Source organism: Phyllobates terribilis, unplaced genomic scaffold, assembly GCF_046119375.1.
Source record: "Phyllobates terribilis strain yellow unplaced genomic scaffold, ASM4611937v1 Scaffold_1__5_contigs__length_1240528914, whole genome shotgun sequence".
NCBI lineage: Eukaryota > Metazoa > Chordata > Amphibia > Anura > Dendrobatidae > Phyllobates > Phyllobates terribilis.
In genome coordinates, this window is record NW_027362761.1 from 234,903,011 (window position 1) to 234,925,277 (window position 22,267).

The 22,267-nt window shown below is 41.7% G+C and overlaps 1 protein-coding gene and 1 long non-coding RNA gene across 2 annotated transcripts in view; one reads left to right on the forward strand and one right to left on the reverse strand.

Annotated features, from left to right (window-relative positions):
- Positions 1 to 22,267, reverse strand: part of LOC141255119 (myosin-7) — a 42,331-nt gene that overhangs the window by 13,151 nt on the left and 6,913 nt on the right. Inside the window, exons 9-22 of the mRNA XM_073671069.1 lie at positions 21,977 to 22,075; positions 21,421 to 21,524; positions 17,541 to 17,679; positions 13,665 to 13,783; positions 13,393 to 13,542; positions 12,783 to 12,953; positions 12,166 to 12,475; positions 9,987 to 10,057; positions 5,520 to 5,607; positions 4,908 to 5,025; positions 4,707 to 4,830; positions 4,289 to 4,425; positions 1,937 to 2,192; positions 64 to 306 (exon numbers count right to left, since the gene is read on the reverse strand). Coding sequence (XP_073527170.1) covers positions 64 to 306; positions 1,937 to 2,192; positions 4,289 to 4,425; positions 4,707 to 4,830; positions 4,908 to 5,025; positions 5,520 to 5,607; positions 9,987 to 10,057; positions 12,166 to 12,475; positions 12,783 to 12,953; positions 13,393 to 13,542; positions 13,665 to 13,783; positions 17,541 to 17,679; positions 21,421 to 21,524; positions 21,977 to 22,075 — 2,129 coding nt within the window. The remainder of the gene's footprint in view (positions 1 to 63; positions 307 to 1,936; positions 2,193 to 4,288; positions 4,426 to 4,706; positions 4,831 to 4,907; positions 5,026 to 5,519; positions 5,608 to 9,986; positions 10,058 to 12,165; positions 12,476 to 12,782; positions 12,954 to 13,392; positions 13,543 to 13,664; positions 13,784 to 17,540; positions 17,680 to 21,420; positions 21,525 to 21,976; positions 22,076 to 22,267) is intronic.
- The window catches only part of LOC141255136 (uncharacterized), a 34,641-nt gene that overhangs the window by 10,938 nt on the left and 1,436 nt on the right, over positions 1 to 22,267 (forward strand). The window contains exon 2 of the long non-coding RNA XR_012316153.1: positions 13,381 to 13,558. This is a non-coding gene — a long non-coding RNA (uncharacterized lncRNA). The remainder of the gene's footprint in view (positions 1 to 13,380; positions 13,559 to 22,267) is intronic.

Sequence of the window (22,267 nt, forward strand, 5' to 3'; positions counted from 1 at the left end):
AAAAAAGTAATAGTCTAAAAATGTATTAAGCTGTTCAGGTATTAAATAATAATAATGTCTTACCTTGTTTTCTGTGGCATGTTTTTCCTTTTCTACTTTGGCTAGTGTCAGCTCCAGATCATCTATATCCTTCTTGAGCTCAGAACACTCGTCCTCCAGCTTCCTCTTCTTAGCAGTCATTTCTGCATTCATCTCCTCTTCATCTTCCAGCCTTTCTGTCTGCTCTTTTAGTTTAGCTTCCAGTTGGATCTTGTTTTTAATAAGTTGCTCACATCTCTCCTCGGCATCTGCCAAGTTATCTTGCTCCTGCATTTAAAAGGTTACATATATTTTTACATGTAAAATAAATTGAGATGATTAAATATTTGCATGTCCTCTATCTTTCTTAAAGGAGTTGTCCGGTCAAAAGTGATAAGTCTGCAGTCACTCTGTGTGACTGAAGACTTATGAATCCCCCCAGCGCAGGCACTTGGCGCTGCAGGGATTCGCCGGTTTCAGACCTGGTAACAGAGGGTATGGCCAGCGGGCGTGACCTCTCTCTCCCTACATTTGTACGGAGCGAGGCCATGCCTTCGAGTCGGACGCGCCCACTGACCGTCTGCGTAACTAGACAGTGCTCAATAAAAGTGAATGGAGTGAGGCAGCACCGACTGGCCGGGGTATGTACAACTGTTACATACACTCCGGTCCCGGGTCTGAAACTGGCGAATCCCCGCAGCGCACAGTGCATGTACTGGGGGGATTCATAGGTCTGCAGTCACCCAGAGTGCCTGTCAGGCCCCCCAATGTTGCTAAACTGCCACCATAATACTTTGGAGACATTTTTCTTCATTAAAAAAATGCTCTTGTTTCCTACATAAATGTACATATGTGTAAAAAATGTTTTATCGAACTCCACATTGAATACAATGTAGTCAGGTGTACTGTCCACAGGCTCAGGCCGCAAAGACTTTACGCATGCGCAAGATTCACATAACTGAAGAGATGCCATGGACAATGCAGATTGCACACCCAAAGGGATGTGATTTCAGCACCTAGTCTGGGTGAGTACACCTACCACCGGACTAGTCGTGATTAATTTTCAGGCACCAACTGGCACTAACTTTTTTTTAACACATATGCTCATTTGTGTAGGACATCAAGAACATTACTGATGCAGAAATACTGTTCTAAAGGGTTGTGGTGGCAGTTTAAAAGAGTTGGGGGACCTGACATGAAACTTTAGGAGATACGCGTGTCATGCCTCACTCCTCAGACCCTGCAATAACCACAATATAGTGTATCACAGTGCATCAGTTATTGGCCGGCTTCAGACGAGTGTATGAAAAGTCGTGAGATTTTCATCCGGAAAATAATGACGATTTTCATCTGTATTCCATCCATATGGCATTCATTTTTTCATTTTTATATATTAACATTTAAAAAAATTTACAAACCCAAATACAGTGTTCTAGGTTAAGAATTGCAATGTATCCATAAAAATGTGATGCAATATGGATGATCCATATGGGATCTACTTTTTTTGTGCAGTTATGAATTCGAATAGGCGAGTCTCATCCAAAATACAAAACATACTAGCGCATGCTGCAAATTCTTCCAGCAGAACTGTCATCTGAACTTCCTTACTGAATAAGATTGGTCCGTGTGCAATCTGATTTTGGCAAGGCATATGGCAAGGCTTGTTAATGGGTCGATATTGACTTTTAGGATTGCTACTTCCAATAGGTGGCGCTAGAGTTCTAGTCCTCTTCCTCTCTGAAGAGGCAAGTTACCTATCTGATTTTACCAGACGACAGCACATGCATAATATTTTAGTCTGAACGAGTCTTTAGCTGCAGATTCAATCTAAAAATATTTTGCTCACATTTTGATTGCATTTTAGCATAAGCCCTGATTAATGCTGTTCAAGTCCCTTAGAATCATGATTAACACTCACAGCTTGAACTTGTAGTTGCAGGTCATTCTTCTCTTGTAGTAAAGAGACCATTTTCTCCTCTAGCTCCTTGCGTCGAGCTTCAGATTTTTCCAGTGCTTCTTTCAGTTTCTGGAACTCTTCCTTCATGTTCTGCATTTCTTTCTCTGTCTCTGCACTCTTGAGCAGAGGCTTTATCTTGAAGTATAGCTTCATCCATGGCCAATTTTTGACACCCATGAAAGCTCTGATGTTCCACTGGATCACCAAAAGTGCATCTCTGGAAATAAATAAAGTATACATTTAATAAGGTGTAGGATCTGATGTTGATGTCAACTGTTTCCAGGTAGATACAGACTGCATTATTCTTTAGAACAATGTATATTTATCAAGGAAATATCTAGATGAGCCATAGCTGTGCAGGGAAGCCATAGCAATCCCTTTATCTAGTCATTTGCCACATAAAGGCTCATGGTTACCCCCACCTCATTGTAGATTGTAAGCTCTTACGAGCAGGGTCGTCATTATTTTTTCTTTAATTATTGTATTATCCTTAACCCCTTTCTGACATGTGCCGTACATGTACACTTTGGCGTGGGCTCCGGTGATGAGCCCGCACCTTTCCGGGGACATGACAGCTGATTAATACAGCTGTCATGTGCCCCTAACAGCCGCGGGTGGAATCGCGATCCGGAAGGACGTCATAAGTCCCGCCCTTCAGTGCCCGTGTCACATGACCGCGGATCGCCGATGAGTTGGCATGACAACCAGGGGTCTGCAGTAGACCTCTGCGGTTTTCATTGTCGGGATGCTATGAGCGCCGCCCAGCGGTCGGCGCCCATAGCAAGTGAGCAGGTGTGCTGCACACAGGCGAACAGATGATCTCGCAGCTTCTAGTCTCCCATGGAGACTATTGAAGCATGTAAAAAGTAAAAAAAAAAATAAAAAAAATATTTAAAAATACAAAAGTTTAAATCTCTCCCTTTTCGCCCCATTCAAAATAAAACAATAAAAAAATCAAATGTTCACATATTTGGTATCGTCGAGTTCAGAATTGCCTGATCTAGCAATATATAAGAAGAATTAATCGGATTGGTAAACGGCGTAATGAAAAAGAAATCAAAACGCCAGAATTACGTTTTTTTTGGTCGCCGTAACATTGCAACAAAATGCAATAACAGGCGATCAAAGCATCGTTTCTACCCCAAAATGATATGAATAAAAACGTCAGCTCAGTGTGCAAAAAATAAGCCCTCACCTGGCCCCAGATCTCAAAAAATAGAGAGGCTACATGCCTTGGAAAATGGCGACTTTTTTTTTATTTTATTTTTTACAAATTTGGATTTTTTTTTCAACACTTAAATAAACAAGAACCTATACATGTTTGGTATCTACAAACTCGTAACAAGCTAGCAGGTCAGTTTTAACATATAGTAAACGTGGTAAAAAAAAAAAATAACTGTGGAATTGCACTTTTTTGTGCAATCTCACCGCACTTGGAATTTTTTTCCTGTTTTCCAATACACGATATGAAAACCAGTGATGTTGTTCAAAAGTACAACTTGTCCCACCAAAAATAAGCCCTCACATGGCCATATTGACCACAAAAAAAAATTATGGCTCTGGGAAAAGGGGAGCAAAAAAACAAAAGTGCAAAAAACGGAAAATGGCCCGGGGGTGAAGGGGTTAACTATGTTACTTATGACTGTTGTATATGAACCTCTGAATTGTAAAGCGCTGCAGAATTTGTTGGCGCTGTATAAATAAAGATTAGTATTATTATTCAGACGAGTGATTTTTCATCAGTGGTTTTATGCCAAAACCAGGAGTGTCTCCAAAACACAGCAGAGGTGTCCATTTTTAAATAACAATTTTTCTCTGCATGTTCCACTCTTGATTTTGGCATACAAGCACTGATGAAAAATCAGTGAAGTCTGAATGAGACCTAAACTTCCTTGGTTTAGAAGGAGATGATATTTACATTTTTCTTTTCTGTGATTGAAACAAAAAAAACAAAACTGACAGCAGAGCTGGAGCCTTCACATGTCAGATGTACGATAAATGGCACCCAACAGACCTCATTTTCGGTGCATGCCGCGCTTTGTCTTCTAGCATGCATGAAGAAATCTACAATTGAGCCTCTGACACAGATAGGAAATTCGCCTAAGGTGTTGGTTAAATTAATGTAATTCTCTACTTATGCACCAGTTGTACATGGTAATGAACCCGTGTCTTTCAATTAGTTTATCAATCTAAAGTTAGATATATCTTACTTGATTTCACACAATCTAAAAATGTATTATGCAGAATAATGTCAGTAAATTGTACATTTCCTGTCTAATTGCCTATGTGCATTTGTTTGCCTAGGTGTTTTACCTGCGCTCCACAATTTTCTTAAATTCTATTCTGGAGAGGACACCTCTGGACTGAGCTTGTATTCGGGTAATGATTCTAGAAAGTCGCTCATCTCGCATCTCTTCCAATTGACCTAATAAACCAGCCTTGAAGAAGACCTGTAAAATTAGGAAAATTGTTGACATTCATGTAAAATTTTAATGCTGATTTGTTTAAAGGGGATATATAGGACTGGAAATATATGGCTGCTTTTATTCCAGAAATGGCCTCTCGCTTGTCAATGGGCTATTTCTGACATTGTAGCTCAGCTCCATTGGAGTGAATAAGTGTTGAGCTGTAATACCACACAAAACCTGTGGACAGGTGTGGAGCTGTTTGGAAGAAGGCAGCCAAATTTTTCAACTCCTATACAGCAGCCGCTTTAAGGTGTCTAGTTTACCTTGGTATGCCCAAATTTGTACTGAGTATGATCAATTTCTAGTGAGGCAAGGAGTTTCTCTGCGCCTTTCCTACTGTCTATAAACTGTCCTTCTGGAATAGCTGCAGGGTTCAGGATTCGGTATCTGGATAACAGAAAATATGTAAAGCCGGTGTGGTAAGAAATGTATTTTGTTATTGTGCAATGTTGTCATCCTCCTACCTTTGCCTAAAGTCCCCATATAGGATACGGTTAGGGAACCCTTTCCTGCAGATCCGGATACCCTCCAGAACACCATTACAGCGAAGCTGGTGCATCACCAAACGATTATCCATTACGCCTAGAGTAAATGAGAATATAGATTTTCTTAGAACACCATCAGGATCATTAACACTAGAAAACCTGTAAAAGATTTGTGTATTTTATTCCTCAATTTTGTAAACTAGATGATCTTTGGACAACAGAAGGGTCTGTTGGCGAATAACTGATCACACAGTCGCTTCATGTTAGTTCCACCAGCCATCATTTGTTATCTATGGGAATATCTGCTAATAAATGTTCAATTTGTATATACAACACCCCCAGTGTTACATGGTGACAATCAGGATGATCCAGTCGTGTATGTAATACAGCACAGGATGGGTATTTAACTGCTCTCTCCATCTATTAACTCTAAATTCCCCAATAGGGTATATGACATAGGGTTTTCTTTCTAGGCAATGTCTTTGATACAAATTAATTTTATGTGTGATTTATGACTGTTTGTTTTGCAACATGGACAAGCTAAATGAGATGATTGTGGGAAATAGCATGAACTTATTCTAAGCCAATTACCTGGGGATTTGGATTCATTAGGAATAATGCAGCGAACAAAATGAGGGTGAGTGGAGCGAAGATTGGTCATCAGCTTGTTCAGATTCTCCTAGAGAGGACAGGATTAGCAAACAGTGAGCTTAGTGTATGTTATTATTCGCAGGGAGAAGATCAAGAATTTGGTAACAAAGAAGCCATATTCTATTTCTAAATGTCAATCCCAGGGTTTATAAAATAAAGCTGTGGAATTTAGAATCTACATATGAAAATAAAAATATATTCACTTTATATAGGTAGCACTTAGTAACTACTTCCGGACGACCCATAGACTATAAACATCCAGGCGGTCTGCGATCTACTCTGCGGTGACGCTCTAAAATGACACTGCGCAGCATGGCAACTGTCACTGCATAGAATACGAGGCGCGCATCAGTCACGTGATCGCTGAGTGTGGTGAGGAAACAGGAGCTGTTAGGTTCCAGGCGACCCAATCGGCTCTTCTATGCAGGCAGGAAGCTGAGTTTCACCAGTAATTGGTGATAATATACCAGGCCCAGTTACAGGGAAGTGCAAATAGAAAAAAGTATTTAAATGTTAAAAAACCCATCAAAGTTATTTTATAACATTACCGAGGAGTATATTGTGTGAAATAAATGAAAATGGTTAACATCTCTCCTTGTGGAGAGTCACATGCTTGACATGCCAGGGTAAGGAGACTTATAGGGCATTTAATGCTCCTCTGCAAATTTAATATGCAAATTGCCTCTTCAAAGAGGAAGAGGACTAGAACTCTAGTGCCACCTACTGGAAGTAGCAATCCTAAAAGTATACTTCCAGTAGGTGGCACTAGAGTTCTAGTTCTTTCCTCTTTGAAGAGGCAATTTGCATATTAAATTTCCCAGATGAGCATTGCATGGCCTATAAGTCTCCTTACCCTGGCATGTCAGGCATGTGACTCTCCACAAGGAGAGACATTACCCCTGGCAACACTTTTAGGATTGCTACTTCCAGTAGGTGGCACTAGAGTTCTAGTCCTCTTCCTCTTTGAAGAGACAATTTGCATGTGAATGAAAAATAAATACAGAACTAAATAAAAAGCAAAAAAAAAAAATGCTGCCAATACAAATCACTGTTACTAGCTCCACCCCATTGAAAAAAAACACAACGTGTCTGATATATACAAATAATTGTTACGGAAATGGAAACAAATTTTAAAATGTATTTCAATGGTCTTTTGTCGTCATAAAATATACATGAAAAACAGACACTTATTTCCTTTATTTCCACACCAATATCACCCCATATCGATCATATGATGCACGGATAATTAGTTAAGATATCTTATGCTGTTCTTGAGAATGGAGGTGACAAAGTGTATCAGAACTTGGGTTGTCACTTTTTTAAGGGCCCAGATGGAGAGATTGAGAGACACTTTAAAGGAGACTGAGAAATTGATAACACCCAGCACACCTATTGATCAGCTGACACGTGCATCGGCAGTGGCCAGATGTAAGCAATGCATGGAGCACTGTACGATGTTTAGTGGCTACTCCTGTGTACTGCACTTATGTCCTATTCAAGTGATCAGGAGATAAACTGCAGTACTTAGCAGCAGCCACTACACAATGTACAGAGTTAAGTTATTCTGCTCCATGTATTGCTTATATCCGGTCAAAGCCTGAGCAGATATCAGATGATCAATGGTGGTGTTGGACCCCCACCAATATTTATTAATGACCTATTCTATGGATAGATCATAAACATGTTACGGGCTCATGCACGTGACTATCTTATACCATTGCTTCTAGGGAAAAATCTATCTGTACATGTGAATCCAACAACAGTACAGTCAACAGAATATGCTCTGTGCCAATGTCATGAGTCCCAATTGTTTCAAAATTAAAACTTAAAGAGTAACTGTCATTTACATTTTTATTTCATAAATCAATAGTGCACATGAAAATAAGCAACTTTGTATTATATCTTATCAGAGAAATCTGCTTCTCTCTTTTCCTGGACTGATTCATTCTCAAAACTCTCAATGCCTGGGTAAAATATGTATTCAGTGAAGACAGATTTTTATATTACTGAGATAGGAGATGGCAGCTGCTATTGGTAAGATTCTATACAAATTGGAGGAACAAGGAGGAGGAAGCAGGAGCTCTGCTTCTAGCTCCTCCCCCTCACCTTCCACCCTCTACATAGAGTCTTATCAGCACCAACTGCCATTTACCATCTCAGTAATTTAAAAATCTGTCTCACTGAACATAGATTTTACCAGAGAAATGGGGATTTTGAAAATTAATGATGTCTTGGCAGAGAAAGAATCGCAGAAGATTGACACCATCAGACAAAGCTTTTGCCTAAAGTCCTCCCAGCCCCTCCTCACACCTACTCAATCCTCCTCCTCCAAAACCAGCTTCTCCACCATTACGGAAGACCAATTTTCCTCTTTACTCTCCAAATCACACCTCACCACCTGTGAACTTGACCCAATCCCGTCCCATCTCATCCCCAACCTTACCACAGTCTTCATTCCAACCCTTACACACCTTTTCAACCTGTCACTAACAACTGGTGTCTTCCCCTCATGGTTCAAACATGCCTCGATCACACCCATCCTGAAAAAGCCCTCCCTTGACCCATCCTCTCTGACTAGCTATCGCCCCATATCACTTCTCCTTTACGCCTCAAAACTACTGGAACAACACGTCCATTCTGAGCTGTCTTCCCACCTATCCTCCTGCTCTCTCTTTGACCGCCGACAATCTGGCTTCCGACCACACCATTCTACTGAGACTGCTCTGACTAAAGTCACCAACGACCTACTAACTGCCAAATCCAAGCGACACTACTCTGTCCTCCTCCTCCTAGACCTGTCATCTACCTTCGACACAGTGGACTATTCCCTCTTACTACAGATTCTCTCATCTCTTGGCATCAAAGACTTGGCCCTATCTTGGATCTCCTCATACTTAAGAGACAGGACATTCAGTGTCTCCCACTCACACATCACCTCCTCATCTCACCCCCTATCTGTCGGTGTTCCCCAAGGTTCAGTCCTAGGACCCCTGCTCTTCTCCATCTACACCTTTGGCCTGGGACAACTCATAGAGTCTCATGGCTTTCAGTACCACCTCTATGCTGACGACACACAGATCTACCTCTCTGGACCGGATATCTCCTCCCTACTAAAAAAAATCCCACAATGTCTGTCTGCTATCTCATCCTTCTTCTCTGACAGATTTCTCAAACTTAACATGGATAAAACAGAATTAATTGTCTTTCCACCTTCCCATTCACCCCCCCCCACCTGACCTATCTATCAACGTCAATGGCTGTCCACTCTCCCCAGTCCCTCAAGCTCGCTGCCTTGGGGTAACCCTGGACTCTGATCTCTCCTTCAAACCACATATCCAAGCCCTTTCTACTTCCTGCCGACTCCAACTCAAAAATATCTCCCGGATCCGCACATTCCTCAACCACAAATCTGCAAAAACAATAGTGCACGGCTTCATCATCTCCCGCCTCGACTATTGCAACCTTCTGATCTGTGGCCTACCCTCCAACACTCTCGCACCCCTCCAATCTATCCTAAACTCTGCTGCCCGACTAATCCACCTGTCCCCACACTATTCCTCGGCCTCTCCCCTCTGTCAAACCCTTCACTGGCTCCCCATTGCCCAGAGAATCCAGTTCAAAACCCTAACCCTTGCATACAAAGCCATCCACAACCTGTCTCCTCCTTATATCTCTGACCTAGTCTCCCAGTACATACCTGCACGCAACCTCCGATCCTCACAAGATCTCCTTCTCTACTCCCCTCTTATCTCCTCTTCCCACAATCGCATACAAGATTTCTCCCGTGCATCCCCCCTACTCTGGAACTCTCTACCCCAACACATCAGACTCTCACCTACCATGAAAACCTTCAAAAGGAACCTGAAGACTCACCTCTTCCGACAAGCCTACAACCTGCAGTAACCATTGCTCCACCATACTGCTGCACGACCAGCTCTACCCCCACCTACTGTATCCTTACCTATCCATTGTAGATTGTGAGCCCTCGCGGGCATGGTCTTCGCTCTTCCTGTACCAGTCGTCGTCACGTTTTGTTAAAGATCTTTGTAATAGTTCATGCATGTATACCACTTTTACACATGTAAAGCGCCATGGAATAAATGGCGCTATAATAATAAATAATAATAATAATTTCTCTGATAAGATATATTACAAAGTTTCTTAGTTTCATGTACACTATTTATTTATGCAATAAAAGTTAAAATGACAATTACTCTTTAATGTCACTGGCTTTAACAGGCCACTGCTGCAGTCGGACACAGACCAAGATGGAGGCAGTGTTGTTGTGGGAGACGTGATCGGTAAGATGAGTATTGTTTTTTATCACCCATTTTCAAAGACAAATTCACTAAACATCCTTGACAACCCCGTGAACTTTTATTATGTTGTGGGTGTACAATGACATACCCGGTGCAGAGCTGACACTGTCTGGAATGAGGAACCCTTCTTCTTACTTCCTTTGCCCTTGGAAGCTTGTTCTGGGGAATGCATTTAAACAGAAGCATGTTCAAGAATAAAAACGACAGCATTATTCATTTTTATGTATAGGCAGAATAGAAAAAACTTACATGAATGATAATGACCTGCAATACCAAAAACAGCCATCTCATACAACCCCTTTAAAGGGAATAGGTCAGCAGGATTTTGCAATGTAATCTGAGAACAGCACGATATAGGGACTTGATAGCCTGATTCCAGCGATGTGTCACTTTTTATCAGCTGCAGATTACGGAACTAGGTGTCTAGTGCTTCTTAAGCCCCCGTCACACTCAGCAGCGATCTCGGTACGTTTGACACGTAGCAGCGACCAGGCCCCTGCTGTGAGATCGCTGGTCGTGTCGGAATGGCCTGGACCATTTTTTGATTGTTGAGGTCCCGCTGGGTAGCATGCATCGGTGTGTTTGACACCTTACCAACGACCTCGTAGGCGACTCAGAACTGAGACACATAGGTGTGCATTTGCGTTGCATCGTTATACAGGTCTCTACGGGTCGCCGTATCGTTGCTGCGTCGTTAGGAAGATCTGACTGTTTGACATCTCACCAGCGACCACACAGCGACGCAGCAACGATCCCTGACAGGTCGTATCATAGTCAACGTCGCTAAGTGTGACGTTACCTTTAGTCAACTGCAGTGTAACCACACCCCATCACTGATTAGCAGCTTTCTGTCAATTTACAGTGTACACAGAAAGCTGCCAATGAGTGGTGTGGGCGGGGTTATACAGGGATCAGCATTCTGAGCTCTGCTAGAAATGCAGCAGAGAAAACTGTGATTGTATCAAAATTATAGCAAAACAGACCGGTAAGTGACACATCACTGGAATCAGGGTCTCAGGGTCGGCAGTGGAGGTCTAAGTGCGGGCGCCAGACAAGTTAAGAAAGCTATTAACCTGCAAATTAACCTTATATTTGCAGGTTAATAGTGTTTTTTTCAAGTGACAGGATCCCTTTAATGCAGTGTTTCTATCACAAGCACAGAAGTGCATACAAAATGAGGAAATATCAGTCTTTTCTTGAACGTCTTGAGCCACTCCTACGTTCAGTCCAAAAATCTTCTCAAAAACTGTGTGATGCCAGGCTTATTCTAGGGTTTTACACTGTGTCTAGTAAATTATAAATGCCGATCAATGCTGAAAAAAGTTATAAAACAAAATGGCAGGTGGCTAAGTGACATGTCACACGTTTTCTGCAACTGATTTAGAGGACGGACTTGTGCCAAATCCTTGGTGAATGAAGGTTTATGCTTTATAAATGTTTTCTATCAGAAACCATTAAAAATATAGTTAATTCAAAAATTCAATTAAAAATTCAATTAAAAAATATTGTTTGTCCCAGCACCAAACAGTAACAAGCTAATAAAAGGACATAATGTGAAGAGGGCTGATATGGTTAATCTATGCAATCAATCTATTTAGGTTTATCACAAATTAGATATTTATTAAAGTGTTGGTCTTATCTGTATAACTTTTTCTCTAAGGCCACGGCCCCAGTATCAGTATTTTGTCAGTATTCGGTCAGTACTTTTTCTCAGGAGTGGGTGATAAATGCAGAATTGGTGACTTGTTTCTATTATACCTTTTTCTCTGATTGTTCCTCACCTGGTTTTGGCTCCCACTCCTAAGAAAAAATACTGACCGAATACTAACCAAATACTGATAGTGGGGCCGTGGCCTAAAAGGAGGCATTGCATAGCGTATACCCAAATGCACTGTACTTGCCTTTTCCAGCAGTCCCATAGATAATACAGTTAAGAACGAGGATGGGCACAACCACCCCATTCAAGAATTGGCTCAGCAGAGCCCTTTTTTGGGGTTTCAGAGCCAGGTCTTCATATCGCTGGGGTCCCTAAAAATATGGCATAACTTGCTATTTTGGGACTAACCATTTAATATCTACTTAGAATGAAGACTTAAATGTATAATAATGCTATTTGGTCTGAGGGTCTGAGTAAGTAATATGCTGTGTGTATCCAAAAATGGCATTAGTATTATATGTAGGTACACATATATGTATACGTGCAGACAGAAAATCAAGTACAATTTTAATTGTACCATACAATAACACAGCATTTCTTCCATCTGTACCTGATTCAGCACTAGCATAGTTGGCAAATAGATGAGCCAGCAGCTTGAGGGCTGACTTCTGGTACAGCCCCACCACCGTCTCATTCAGTGGGTCCTTGTTCTTCTCCAGCCAGCCATGAATGTTATAGTCCACAGTACCAGCATAGTGGACCAGAGCAAAATGAGCCTCAGGCTTCCCTTTGAGGTTCCTTGGTTTCTGGAAATTGTTGGACTTGCCCAGGTGATTATCATATAGTTTTGCTTTGAAGGTTGTGTCAGAGGCTTTGGGAAACATGCACTCCTCTTCAAGGATGGACATGATACCCATAGGCTGTGGAGAACCACCAAATAAATCTCAATAAGTAAGACATAAAACGAAGAAAGCAACAACTTCATTATTTTATGTTTCCTCTGTAATTTCACTTATACTGTATGTATCCTAGAAAATACAAAGAGGTGTGTGAAAAATACAATGGAAAGTGAACCTCTTTATTTATAGGCAGTAGTAAAGTAATAATTAGAAAATAAAGATAAAATAAATGACCTCTAGTCAAAGGAGACAATAAAAAATGGCACTCATTATATATCACAGTGTGATACAGGACTAATATATGACTCTATGGTTACAATGCTCTCACCTTCTCTATAAGATCAATACAGGCCTGCAGGTCCATGCCAAAGTCTATAAACTCCCATTCTATCCCCTCCTTTTTGTACTCTTCCTGCTCCAGCACGAACATGTGGTGGTTGAAGAACTGCTGTAGCTTCTCATTAGTGAAGTTAATACAGAGCTGCTCAAAGCTGTTAAACTAAAGAGAAACATATAAAAAATAATAACGTGACAAAAAATAAGATCCATAGTAAAATCATAGAAATCAATCACTAACTAAATTAAAGGGCTTGTCGCCATATTGCACTAGCTCGGCAATTTTTGTAATCCTCATACAAATGAAGGAAAAGAGTTGCACATGCAAACACCTTTCCTCTGACAGTGGTGGGTGATGGGCCTCATTCTCGACCCACTGGGGTAACCCACATCTATTATTTGTTTATTGCTTAAGGTGCTTTCACATTGGGTTCTGTGTCCCCGTCGGGGCATACGTCCTAAAATTCCCCGCAAAACGGGGTCCGGACATATGCTGTGATGTAGGCCATAGACCGCAATGGTGACAGCAGAGCGAACGTGCGTCCTGCCATGCATAGTTTATAGAATTTTCCTTCATTCTAAAATTTCAGGCGTTTACTTACATCAAAGATCTCAAACCCAGCAATGTCCAGCACACCAATGAAGTATTGTCGGGGCTGCTTGGTCTCCAATGTGGTGTTAATTTTCACCACCATCCACAAGAACATCTTCTCGTACACTGACTTGGCCAGAGCACCGAGGGCATAATATACCTAGAAAGCATTCAAGGTGAGTTTACAATACAAATACAATACAAATATTAATAATACTGTAATGCTTTAGTATACTATATAGTTATACTACGCTAAAATATTGAAAATATATAAAGACTGACCTGTTGGACATTTTGTCCCTTGGTAACATATTCATTTCCCACCTTGACCCTAGGGTGGCACAAGCCCTTCAAGAGGTCAGCAGAGTTCAGGCCCATTAGATAGGCAGCTTTATCAGCCTCTGGAAATACACATTTTATATAATAGAAAATCTTTAATAGGCTCAACACTAATCCTGCAGGTCACAGTAGCTGATTTTCTTTGGGGAGCATTGAGAAGTAGAAATGTGCCATTTGGTTAACATTCTAACAGTACATGGGAACTGAATGGCAATTTGGTTAGATTTAGATTAGTCAGCAATAATAGAAATTGTATGGGGGCGAACAATCATATGAACAATTGTCTGTCCGCCATTACTGACGATAACAGCTTCATGTAAATGATACCTCCATGTAATTGGAAGGAGATAAGCACTGATAGTGTTGATATTCACTCATTACTGGCATATTGTCTGCTAGTGTAAAGTGAAGTTGAGGTTCATAAATTTTGTGGATTTAAGTTCTAAATCAACACCCAATAATGATACTTTTTCAAATCCAATCAAAACTTAGGAGAAAATTAGGCAATCATGTACATGGAACTAAGGGTTCGTACAATGAGGAAAATATGTATTTAATACACCGCCAATTTTGCAAGTTTTCCCAGCTACAAAGAATGGAGAGGTCTGTAATTTTTATTGTAGGTACACTTCAACTGTGAGAGACAGAATCTAAAAATAAAAACCAGAAAATCGCATTGTATAATTTTTACATAATTAATTTGCATTTTATTGCATGAAATAAGTATTTGATCACCAACCAACCAGCAAGAATTCTGGCTCTCACAGACCTGTTAGTTTTTCTTTAAGAAGCCCTCCTACTCTGCACTCATTACATGTATTAATTGCACCTGTTTGAACTCGTTACCTGTATGAAATACACCTGTCCACACACTCAGTCAATCACACTCCAACCTCTCCACCATGGCCAAGACCAAAGAGCTGTCTAAGGACAAAAGGGGCAAAATTCTAGACCGGCATAAGGCTGGGATGGGCTACAGGAAAGTAGGCATATAGCTTGGCGAGAAGGCAATAACGGTTGGCACAATTATTAGGGAATGGAAGAAACACAAGATGACTGTCAATCTTCTTCAGTCTGGGGCTCCATGAAACCTCTCACCTCGTGGGGTAAGGATGATTCTGAGAAAGGTCAGGAATCAGCCCAAAACTACATGGGAGGACCTGGTCAATGACCTGAAGAGAGCTAGGACCACAGTCTCAAACATTATCATTAGTAACACACTACGCTGTCATGGATTTAAATCCTGCATGGCACACAAGTTCCCCTTGCTCATGCCAGCACATGTCCAGGCACGTTTGAAGTTTGCAAATGACCATCTGGATGATCCAGAGGAGGCATGGGAGAAGGTCATGTGGTCAGATGAGACCAAAATAGAACTTTTTGGTATCAACGCCACTAGCTGTGTTTGGAGGAAGAAGAAGGATATGTACAACCCCAAGAACACCGTCCCTACCATGAAGTATGGTGGGGGGAACATCATACTTTGGGGTGATTTTCTGCAAAAGGGACAGGATGACTGCACCGTATTGAAGGGATGATGGATGGGGTCATGTATCGCGAGATTTTGGTCAACATCCTCCTTCGCTCAGTAAGAGCATTGAAGATGGGTCGTGGCTGGGTCTTCCAGCATGACAATGACCCGAAACACACAACCAGGGCAACTAAGGATTGGCTCTGTAAGAAGCATTTCAAGGTCCTGGAGTGGTCTTGCCAGTCTCCAGCCCTGAACCCAATAGAAAATCTTTGGAGGGAGCTGAAACACAATATTGCCCAGCGACATCCCCGAATTCTGAAAGATCTGGAGAAGATCTGTATGGAGGAGTGGGCCAAAATCCCTGCTGCAGTGCGTGCAAACTTGGTCAAGAGCTAGAGGAAACATCTGATGTCTGTAATTGCTAACAAAGGTTTCTGTACCAAATATTAAGTTCTGATTTTCTATTGTATCAAAAACGTATTTCATGCAATAAAATGCTAATTAGTTATGTTAAAATAATACAATGTGACTTTCTGGATTTTCTTTTTAAGATTCTGTCTCTCACAGTTAAAGTGTACTTACGATAAACATTACAGGCCTCTTCATTCTTTGTAGGTGGGAAAACTTGCAAAATTGGCGGTGTATTAAATACATATTTTCCTCATTGTACGAACCCTTAGTTCCATGTACATGATTGCCTAATTTTCTCCTAAGTTTTGATTGGATTTGAAAAAGTATCATTATTGGGTGTTGATTTAGAACTTAAATCCACAAAATTTATGAACCTCAACTTCACTTTACACTAGCAGACAATATGCCAGTAATGATTTTCTTATAGTGATTCCATAATTTTTTCCCTCTGCTTGGTCTGCAAAAAATTACCCTTACTGAGTACCACATTTTTAATCTTGATTTCTTTTAGTGTTTCTTAAAGCCCTAAAGTTGCCATTTGAAATTACTTTAGTTTTGTGCCATGTCTGTGATCTGCTTTTTTTCAACAACATTAAACAACTGAATGAACATCCTCCGAGCCCGGTGATTCCATAATTTTTGCCAGGCGTTGTATATGCATCACAGGAGATATGGGGCTTGGGTATATACATCACAGGAGACATAGGACTGCAGTATATACATCACAGGAGGAGACATGGCGCTGCAGTATATACATCACAGGCGGAGACACAGGGGCTGTGGTATATACATCACAGGAGGAGACACGGGGGCTGCGGCATAGACATCACAGGAGGGAGGAGACATGGGGATGCGTTATATACAAGTCAGAGGAGGAGACATATGGCTGTGATATATACATTACAGGAGTCATGGGGCTGTATGCATCACAGGAGGACACATGGGGTTGTGGTATAGACATCAGAGGAGACACAGGTGCTGCCACAACGGTCTTCTGAGGGACAAGAGCGCATCAAGCTCTAACTTCGCCCACAAAGAACATCCTGGTATTGACCAGTGTCAGGATGTAATCTTTCATTGCACGCACCACAGCATTCAGTACTGAGCACTTCATGCGCATCCTAGCAGAGCAAGAAAAAATTAAAGGGCTGGTGGCCATCAAAACACAGCTGCCGGCACGAGCACTGCAGTCCCAGGAAATCTGCCCGGAGACCTGAAAAAAGGTCATTTCGGGCTGTTTACGGCCTGCAGGCATCCTGGTATAAACTATTGTTTATATGTTATGTAGCCGGGTGGGCCACCTATTTTACCTTGAGATCCACGAACCCTATCCAGTGCCTCCCCTCCACCCCAGTAATGACACCCAGAGCTCCCCATTACCAGTATAATAATAGCTAAATCTCCCCACAAAAAACTCTCAGAGACCTTAGGGTTAAATCCAGGAGTTCCCACTGCACCCCCATTTGGTTTTCTCTCATTAAATACACTGAACATACTATTGTATCCAGCTTTAAGCACCCCTCTAAATGGCGTCATCATCCTACCTCCAGCTTTCCATATTTATAGCCCCCCTGCCAGTATATGCACATCCAGATCTGCTCGTGTGCACTGTGCATGGCTACAAACAAAAGTCACCGACCTCCTCTACATAGCTGTTTGCTAACCGTAGTGCAAAATGCACCAAGCGGCAGACAGCCGTAAGCCACTCTTCATGGGCTCGCGAGCCACATAATGGCACTCGAGCCATAGGTTGGGGACTCCTAGATTATAGTTTGGTCATATATTATGCTGAAAACTACATGGAGATAGGTGGAGAATTATAATACAGATACAGTTGAGCATCAGTCTTCCATGTTATATTGTAACGCAAGAAGAATGTTATGACAAATACCACAATAACCTTAGACTGGTGCCACATATTTCAGCACGCTTACCCTCCGTTCCATCAGGCTCTGCCTGCTCTTCTCTTGGCTTCTGCTTGAATTTCATGTTGCCAAAATGCATGATGGCTCCAGTTAGCTTGTAAATGGAATTCTTTTCATCTTGAGAAAACCCCAGAACATCAAAAGCACTCTATGTTAAGACAAAGCAGGATTGGGATAAATAATGTAGTTTTTTATATATATATATATATATATATATATATATATATATATATATATATATATATATAAATGAATTAACCTTTTGAGGTTATCAGATGCCAAATAGACTGAATTTAATTTTACAATGAATAAATGTTATTTACAGGCCTATACTTTACTTTCCACCCTGTTTTTTATTGGTAATTTATAACAGATAAAAAATTAAACAACTTTGAAAATAGTCATAAAAATGTCTTGCCATTTGGAGTTCACAGATCTTATGCACCATGGCGGTAACTCGCATGCCTCTTCAGCGCCATGGTCATTGCGCGGCTTCTCCTTGTGTCAGGCCATCTCGCTGAGTTTGCCTCTTGCAGCACTCCTCAGCACTGCTGCATCTGCATGTGGATTCCATTTGGCTTTAGGGGGCGTGGCCAGTGTCTGCAGTAATTTAACCCTGCTGTGTCCTGCAGAGATTAGGTTCCCTAGCCTATCCCGTGCCAGCAGGGTCTATATTAGGCAACTCCTCCCACCAGTCCTTGCTCGAACGTTGGTTCCTAGCCTGCTAGCACCTTGTTTATGCGTATCTACATATTCTGTCTCCCATCCTTTTTACCCACTCTGTTTGACTTCTCCAAACTTGAACTTTGTACTGTGTTCCTATGCTGACTGCCCCAACCTCAGACCATCCAACAACGCTTCTGTCTCACCCTCCTGTACCTCGTATCCTCACCTCTGACCCTCCGGTCAGTTGCTGCGGTCCCGGGGACTGCCCTGCAGTGGTACCTGGTGTCTACCGGCAGCCCAGCCTATCCTCACCACCAGAGGCCCTAATGAAGACCCGGTAGACACATAGTCATGCCCCTCCAGGGTTAGACCAGCCCGTGGCTCTGTGTGTCCACATCTACCAGAGTTAGAGTATGAATGGATCTTACAGGATCAGACTATGTGTAGTCTGTAACTATGACGGCATATAGGTCATAGGAGCTGGAGACATAACAGTACAATATTTTTACTGAAAACCATTTACAAAGTTGCTTCATTTTTATTTTAGATCCATTGGAGCAATATATATTCGTTTTAAGATGCACACAGTCTAAAAATCTCAATTTAAAATACTCTTATGTACAAAGATATGGTTTTTAGGAGCCTGCTTTATAGTATTTTGTCATATTGAGTCACACTACAGATTTATTGTAGAAATATTATAAATTATTTCCTGTATAGTACATGGCAACAATTGATTTATGGCTGAAAATGTTTGGAATAATTCTCAGCAGAATCAAAGACCAGATAATATTCCAACTAAATGTTGTTACATTTTGACAAGTATTATAGCAAGTCATTACCAGCGAGGCGAGATTAGACAGGGTGTTACTGCACATCCAGCTTTCATCACTTAGTAGCTTGTGATCCTGCTTGGCCATTAATTATTTCTACAATCAACAGGACAGTTCCCAACAGGTACTAACAACCCCAGCATGATCAGACAAGACTGTAGTTATTAACCAACACATGAGCATAGGAGAAGCCATATTTTTTATATGGTGTTATAAAATTAGTAATAAAGCTTTGCAAAAAAGGATTCCAGTACATCAATGAGTATATAAGGAAAATATTCTGTTAATGTACGCCAGTTATTCTATTAAAGTAAGTGGCTTTTAACTGATTCTAACAATAAATTACAGGGATCAATTCCTATGTTTTATTACTTCCCTCCATTTTATCTGAGGGCAGTAGATAAAGATCAACAAAAATCAATTTTTTCCAAGTCCTTAAAGGGAATCTATCGGCAGGATTTCACCCCCCTGAAGTATTTACATGCGCTCTTTCAAAGACAAGTCCAGTGTAGCATCGGCGTCTCTTGCCTCCTGCCGGGCAGAGATGCCGTTCCCCTCACCGCTGCAGTCCCGGTCCGGCATCTTCCTGCCCCCCTCCCGCTGCTGCTGTAGCGCGCACCGCGCGCAGCTTCCCGGGCACTGTGCTTAGGGCGCGCGCTCCCTCCCTCTTAAAGGGGCCGCACGCGCCATCCTAAAGAGTCCCCGGCTAATGGCCGGAGGACTTCCCCTTTATAAGGCACCTCCTCCAAAATGGAGGTGCCTGTGCAAGGCTGTTGTTTTGTGTGCTAACACTTCCTTCAGCTCTCAGGTCCCGCTGCCTGTCAGTCTTGCCCGCCAGTCTGTCTAACAGCCCTGTCCGCCAGCCTGTTTAACAGTCCTGCCCGCCAGTCTGCCAGCCTGTCTAACAGTCCTGCCCGCCAGTCTGCCAGTTACCTGCCGTGCCCGCCAGCCTGCTTACCCGGAGCACCTGCCAGTTACCTGCCATGCCCGCCAGCCAGCCTACCCGGAGCACCTGCCAGTTACCTGCCGTGCCCGCCAGCTTGCCTACCCGGAGCACCTGCCTGGCTATCAGCCATACCTGCCTGCTTATCTTCCCGGATCATCCGCCAGCCTTCCTGCCATACTCATCCGCTGTACCGGTCAGCTCCTGTCATCTGACCCGTGGGAGTCACCTGCTCTCACACAAGGTTGATCCCAGAGTGGCACCTGGTTCACCTGCCCGGTCCCTCCCTGGTTCACGGAGTCGACTAAGCCGCCGTGTGACCTGGGTTGGTTCGAGTAGGCACTTAGTTACTCCCCTCTGGTCCCTCCTTGCACCGAAGCACAGAGGTTCAACCACCCGGACCCTGTAACATCCAGCAATACCTTTACATGGCTAGTCCATTCTTCCTCTACTTAGAAATCAGCATTTGAACTGATATACAAACGAGACTGAAGAGCTATTGTAGTTTGAAGCCTCTGTCACTCCAGCTCTATTCCCTGTCCAGGACTGCCTCCTCATCCTTGACTAACCGCTCCTTTGCCTGAAGTCACACTGCATAAAAGCTGTCAGTCAAGCAGGAGGAGGCAGTGCTAGGCGGATATAGAGCTGGTGTGACAGAGGCTTCAGATCAACCATAGCCTTACAGCTTCATTTACATATCAATTACATATCAATTCAAACGCTGATTTCTCAGTAATGGAGGAACGGACTGGCCATGTAAAGATATTGCTGGACTTTGAAAGAACTAAATGCGCTTTTACAGGGTCACTGGCAATGTATGTGAGAGGAGATATGTGTCACGAAGGTAGCTATCTTCCCTGATGTGAAACCCAGAAGTTTCTTTCCAGCATGTTATGTGCTGAGTAGTTTGTGAGTAGTTGTAAGAGATGGGCGGGATGATTACTCACCATATCTCCACCTCAAGGGTGTAGATCGATATTTTGTTGAATCTGCAGTGGTTTATGCCATGTTGAAATAAATCAGCAGAAGAAAACGTTCCTGTGTCTACCTCTATCACAGCGCATATAAATAGTTTGGGTGGTGAAATTATGCTGACAGATTCCCTATAATGCCACTTTGGTGGTCTTTTTTTATCCATATGCCACAACAGTGGATGCTTCATTGTATTCAGTACATTTTCAATGTGTTATTTTTTTCCTAAGATAACAAGACACTTACGTAAAAAGTATGTCTTCTTACAAATAAAATCAGCTATGCAATATAAATAGCATGAGTGACTACATTCAACCCAAAGAGTCTCCTTTAAAAAAAATAGTCTCCATACATAAAAAATCTATTAACTTCAATCACTTTTTAGTTCCTCTACAGAGAAAAAATATATAAGTTGTTGACATATACTAAATTATTGTTTGACATAGTGGGTGACCATGAAATGAATATTACTTACATCAGTAGCTAATAACTCTTCTGCATCATCAATAGAAGCAACAGTGGTTTCACCTTGAGAGATGTATGCATAGTCATATGGGTTATTGGTGACTAGCAACATATCTGCAAAAGAGAAGAAAAAACATTACAAGCGGTAAAGTAAATATGTGCTTTAAGCTTCTATATCTACATTTATTTAGTTATTGCTGATGAGAAAACTGTAAAACAGTGCTAATTCTACTTTGATGCTCATTTGTATATGTTGACAGTGACACAAGAACAATATAAGCTTAATAGTTAATATAAATTATAGTAAAAATGTGTCTCAAGGAGTAACTAAAACAGCATAGCTTGTTGTATTATCCTGTTATATAAGTTCTAAAAATACTCTCTGCAGCTCCTCCTACAATGAACGGAGCTTTGACAAAGTTTCCATGCCTTAACCATGAAAGGCTTAGATGGAAATCTCCCTTTAAGAAAAACGTATCACTCCAGGAGTTAGCTTGCAAATGGGTAATATATTGTTACATTGTAGGATAACTGGAAAATCAAAAATATAGAGAAATGACCCTTACCCAGGAGTTCTGGCTTTTTGTTGGATAAGATCTGGTAAAAGATGTGGTAGTCCCTCTCAGACTTTAGCTGGAAGATACAGCGGGATTTCTCTAGGAGATCTAGTGAGAATATGATGCATAAAGCAGGTAATGAAAAAGGAGACCAGTTGAAAAATAAAAAATAAATGTTACATAGAAATTGGAAAGATCAAGGGTAATCAAGTTTTGAAATACATGCTAACAGTTTAGTGAAGCGGTCGTCGATCATGCGCACATCCACTCCATCTGCTCTGGCAGTCCTATTAAGAATGA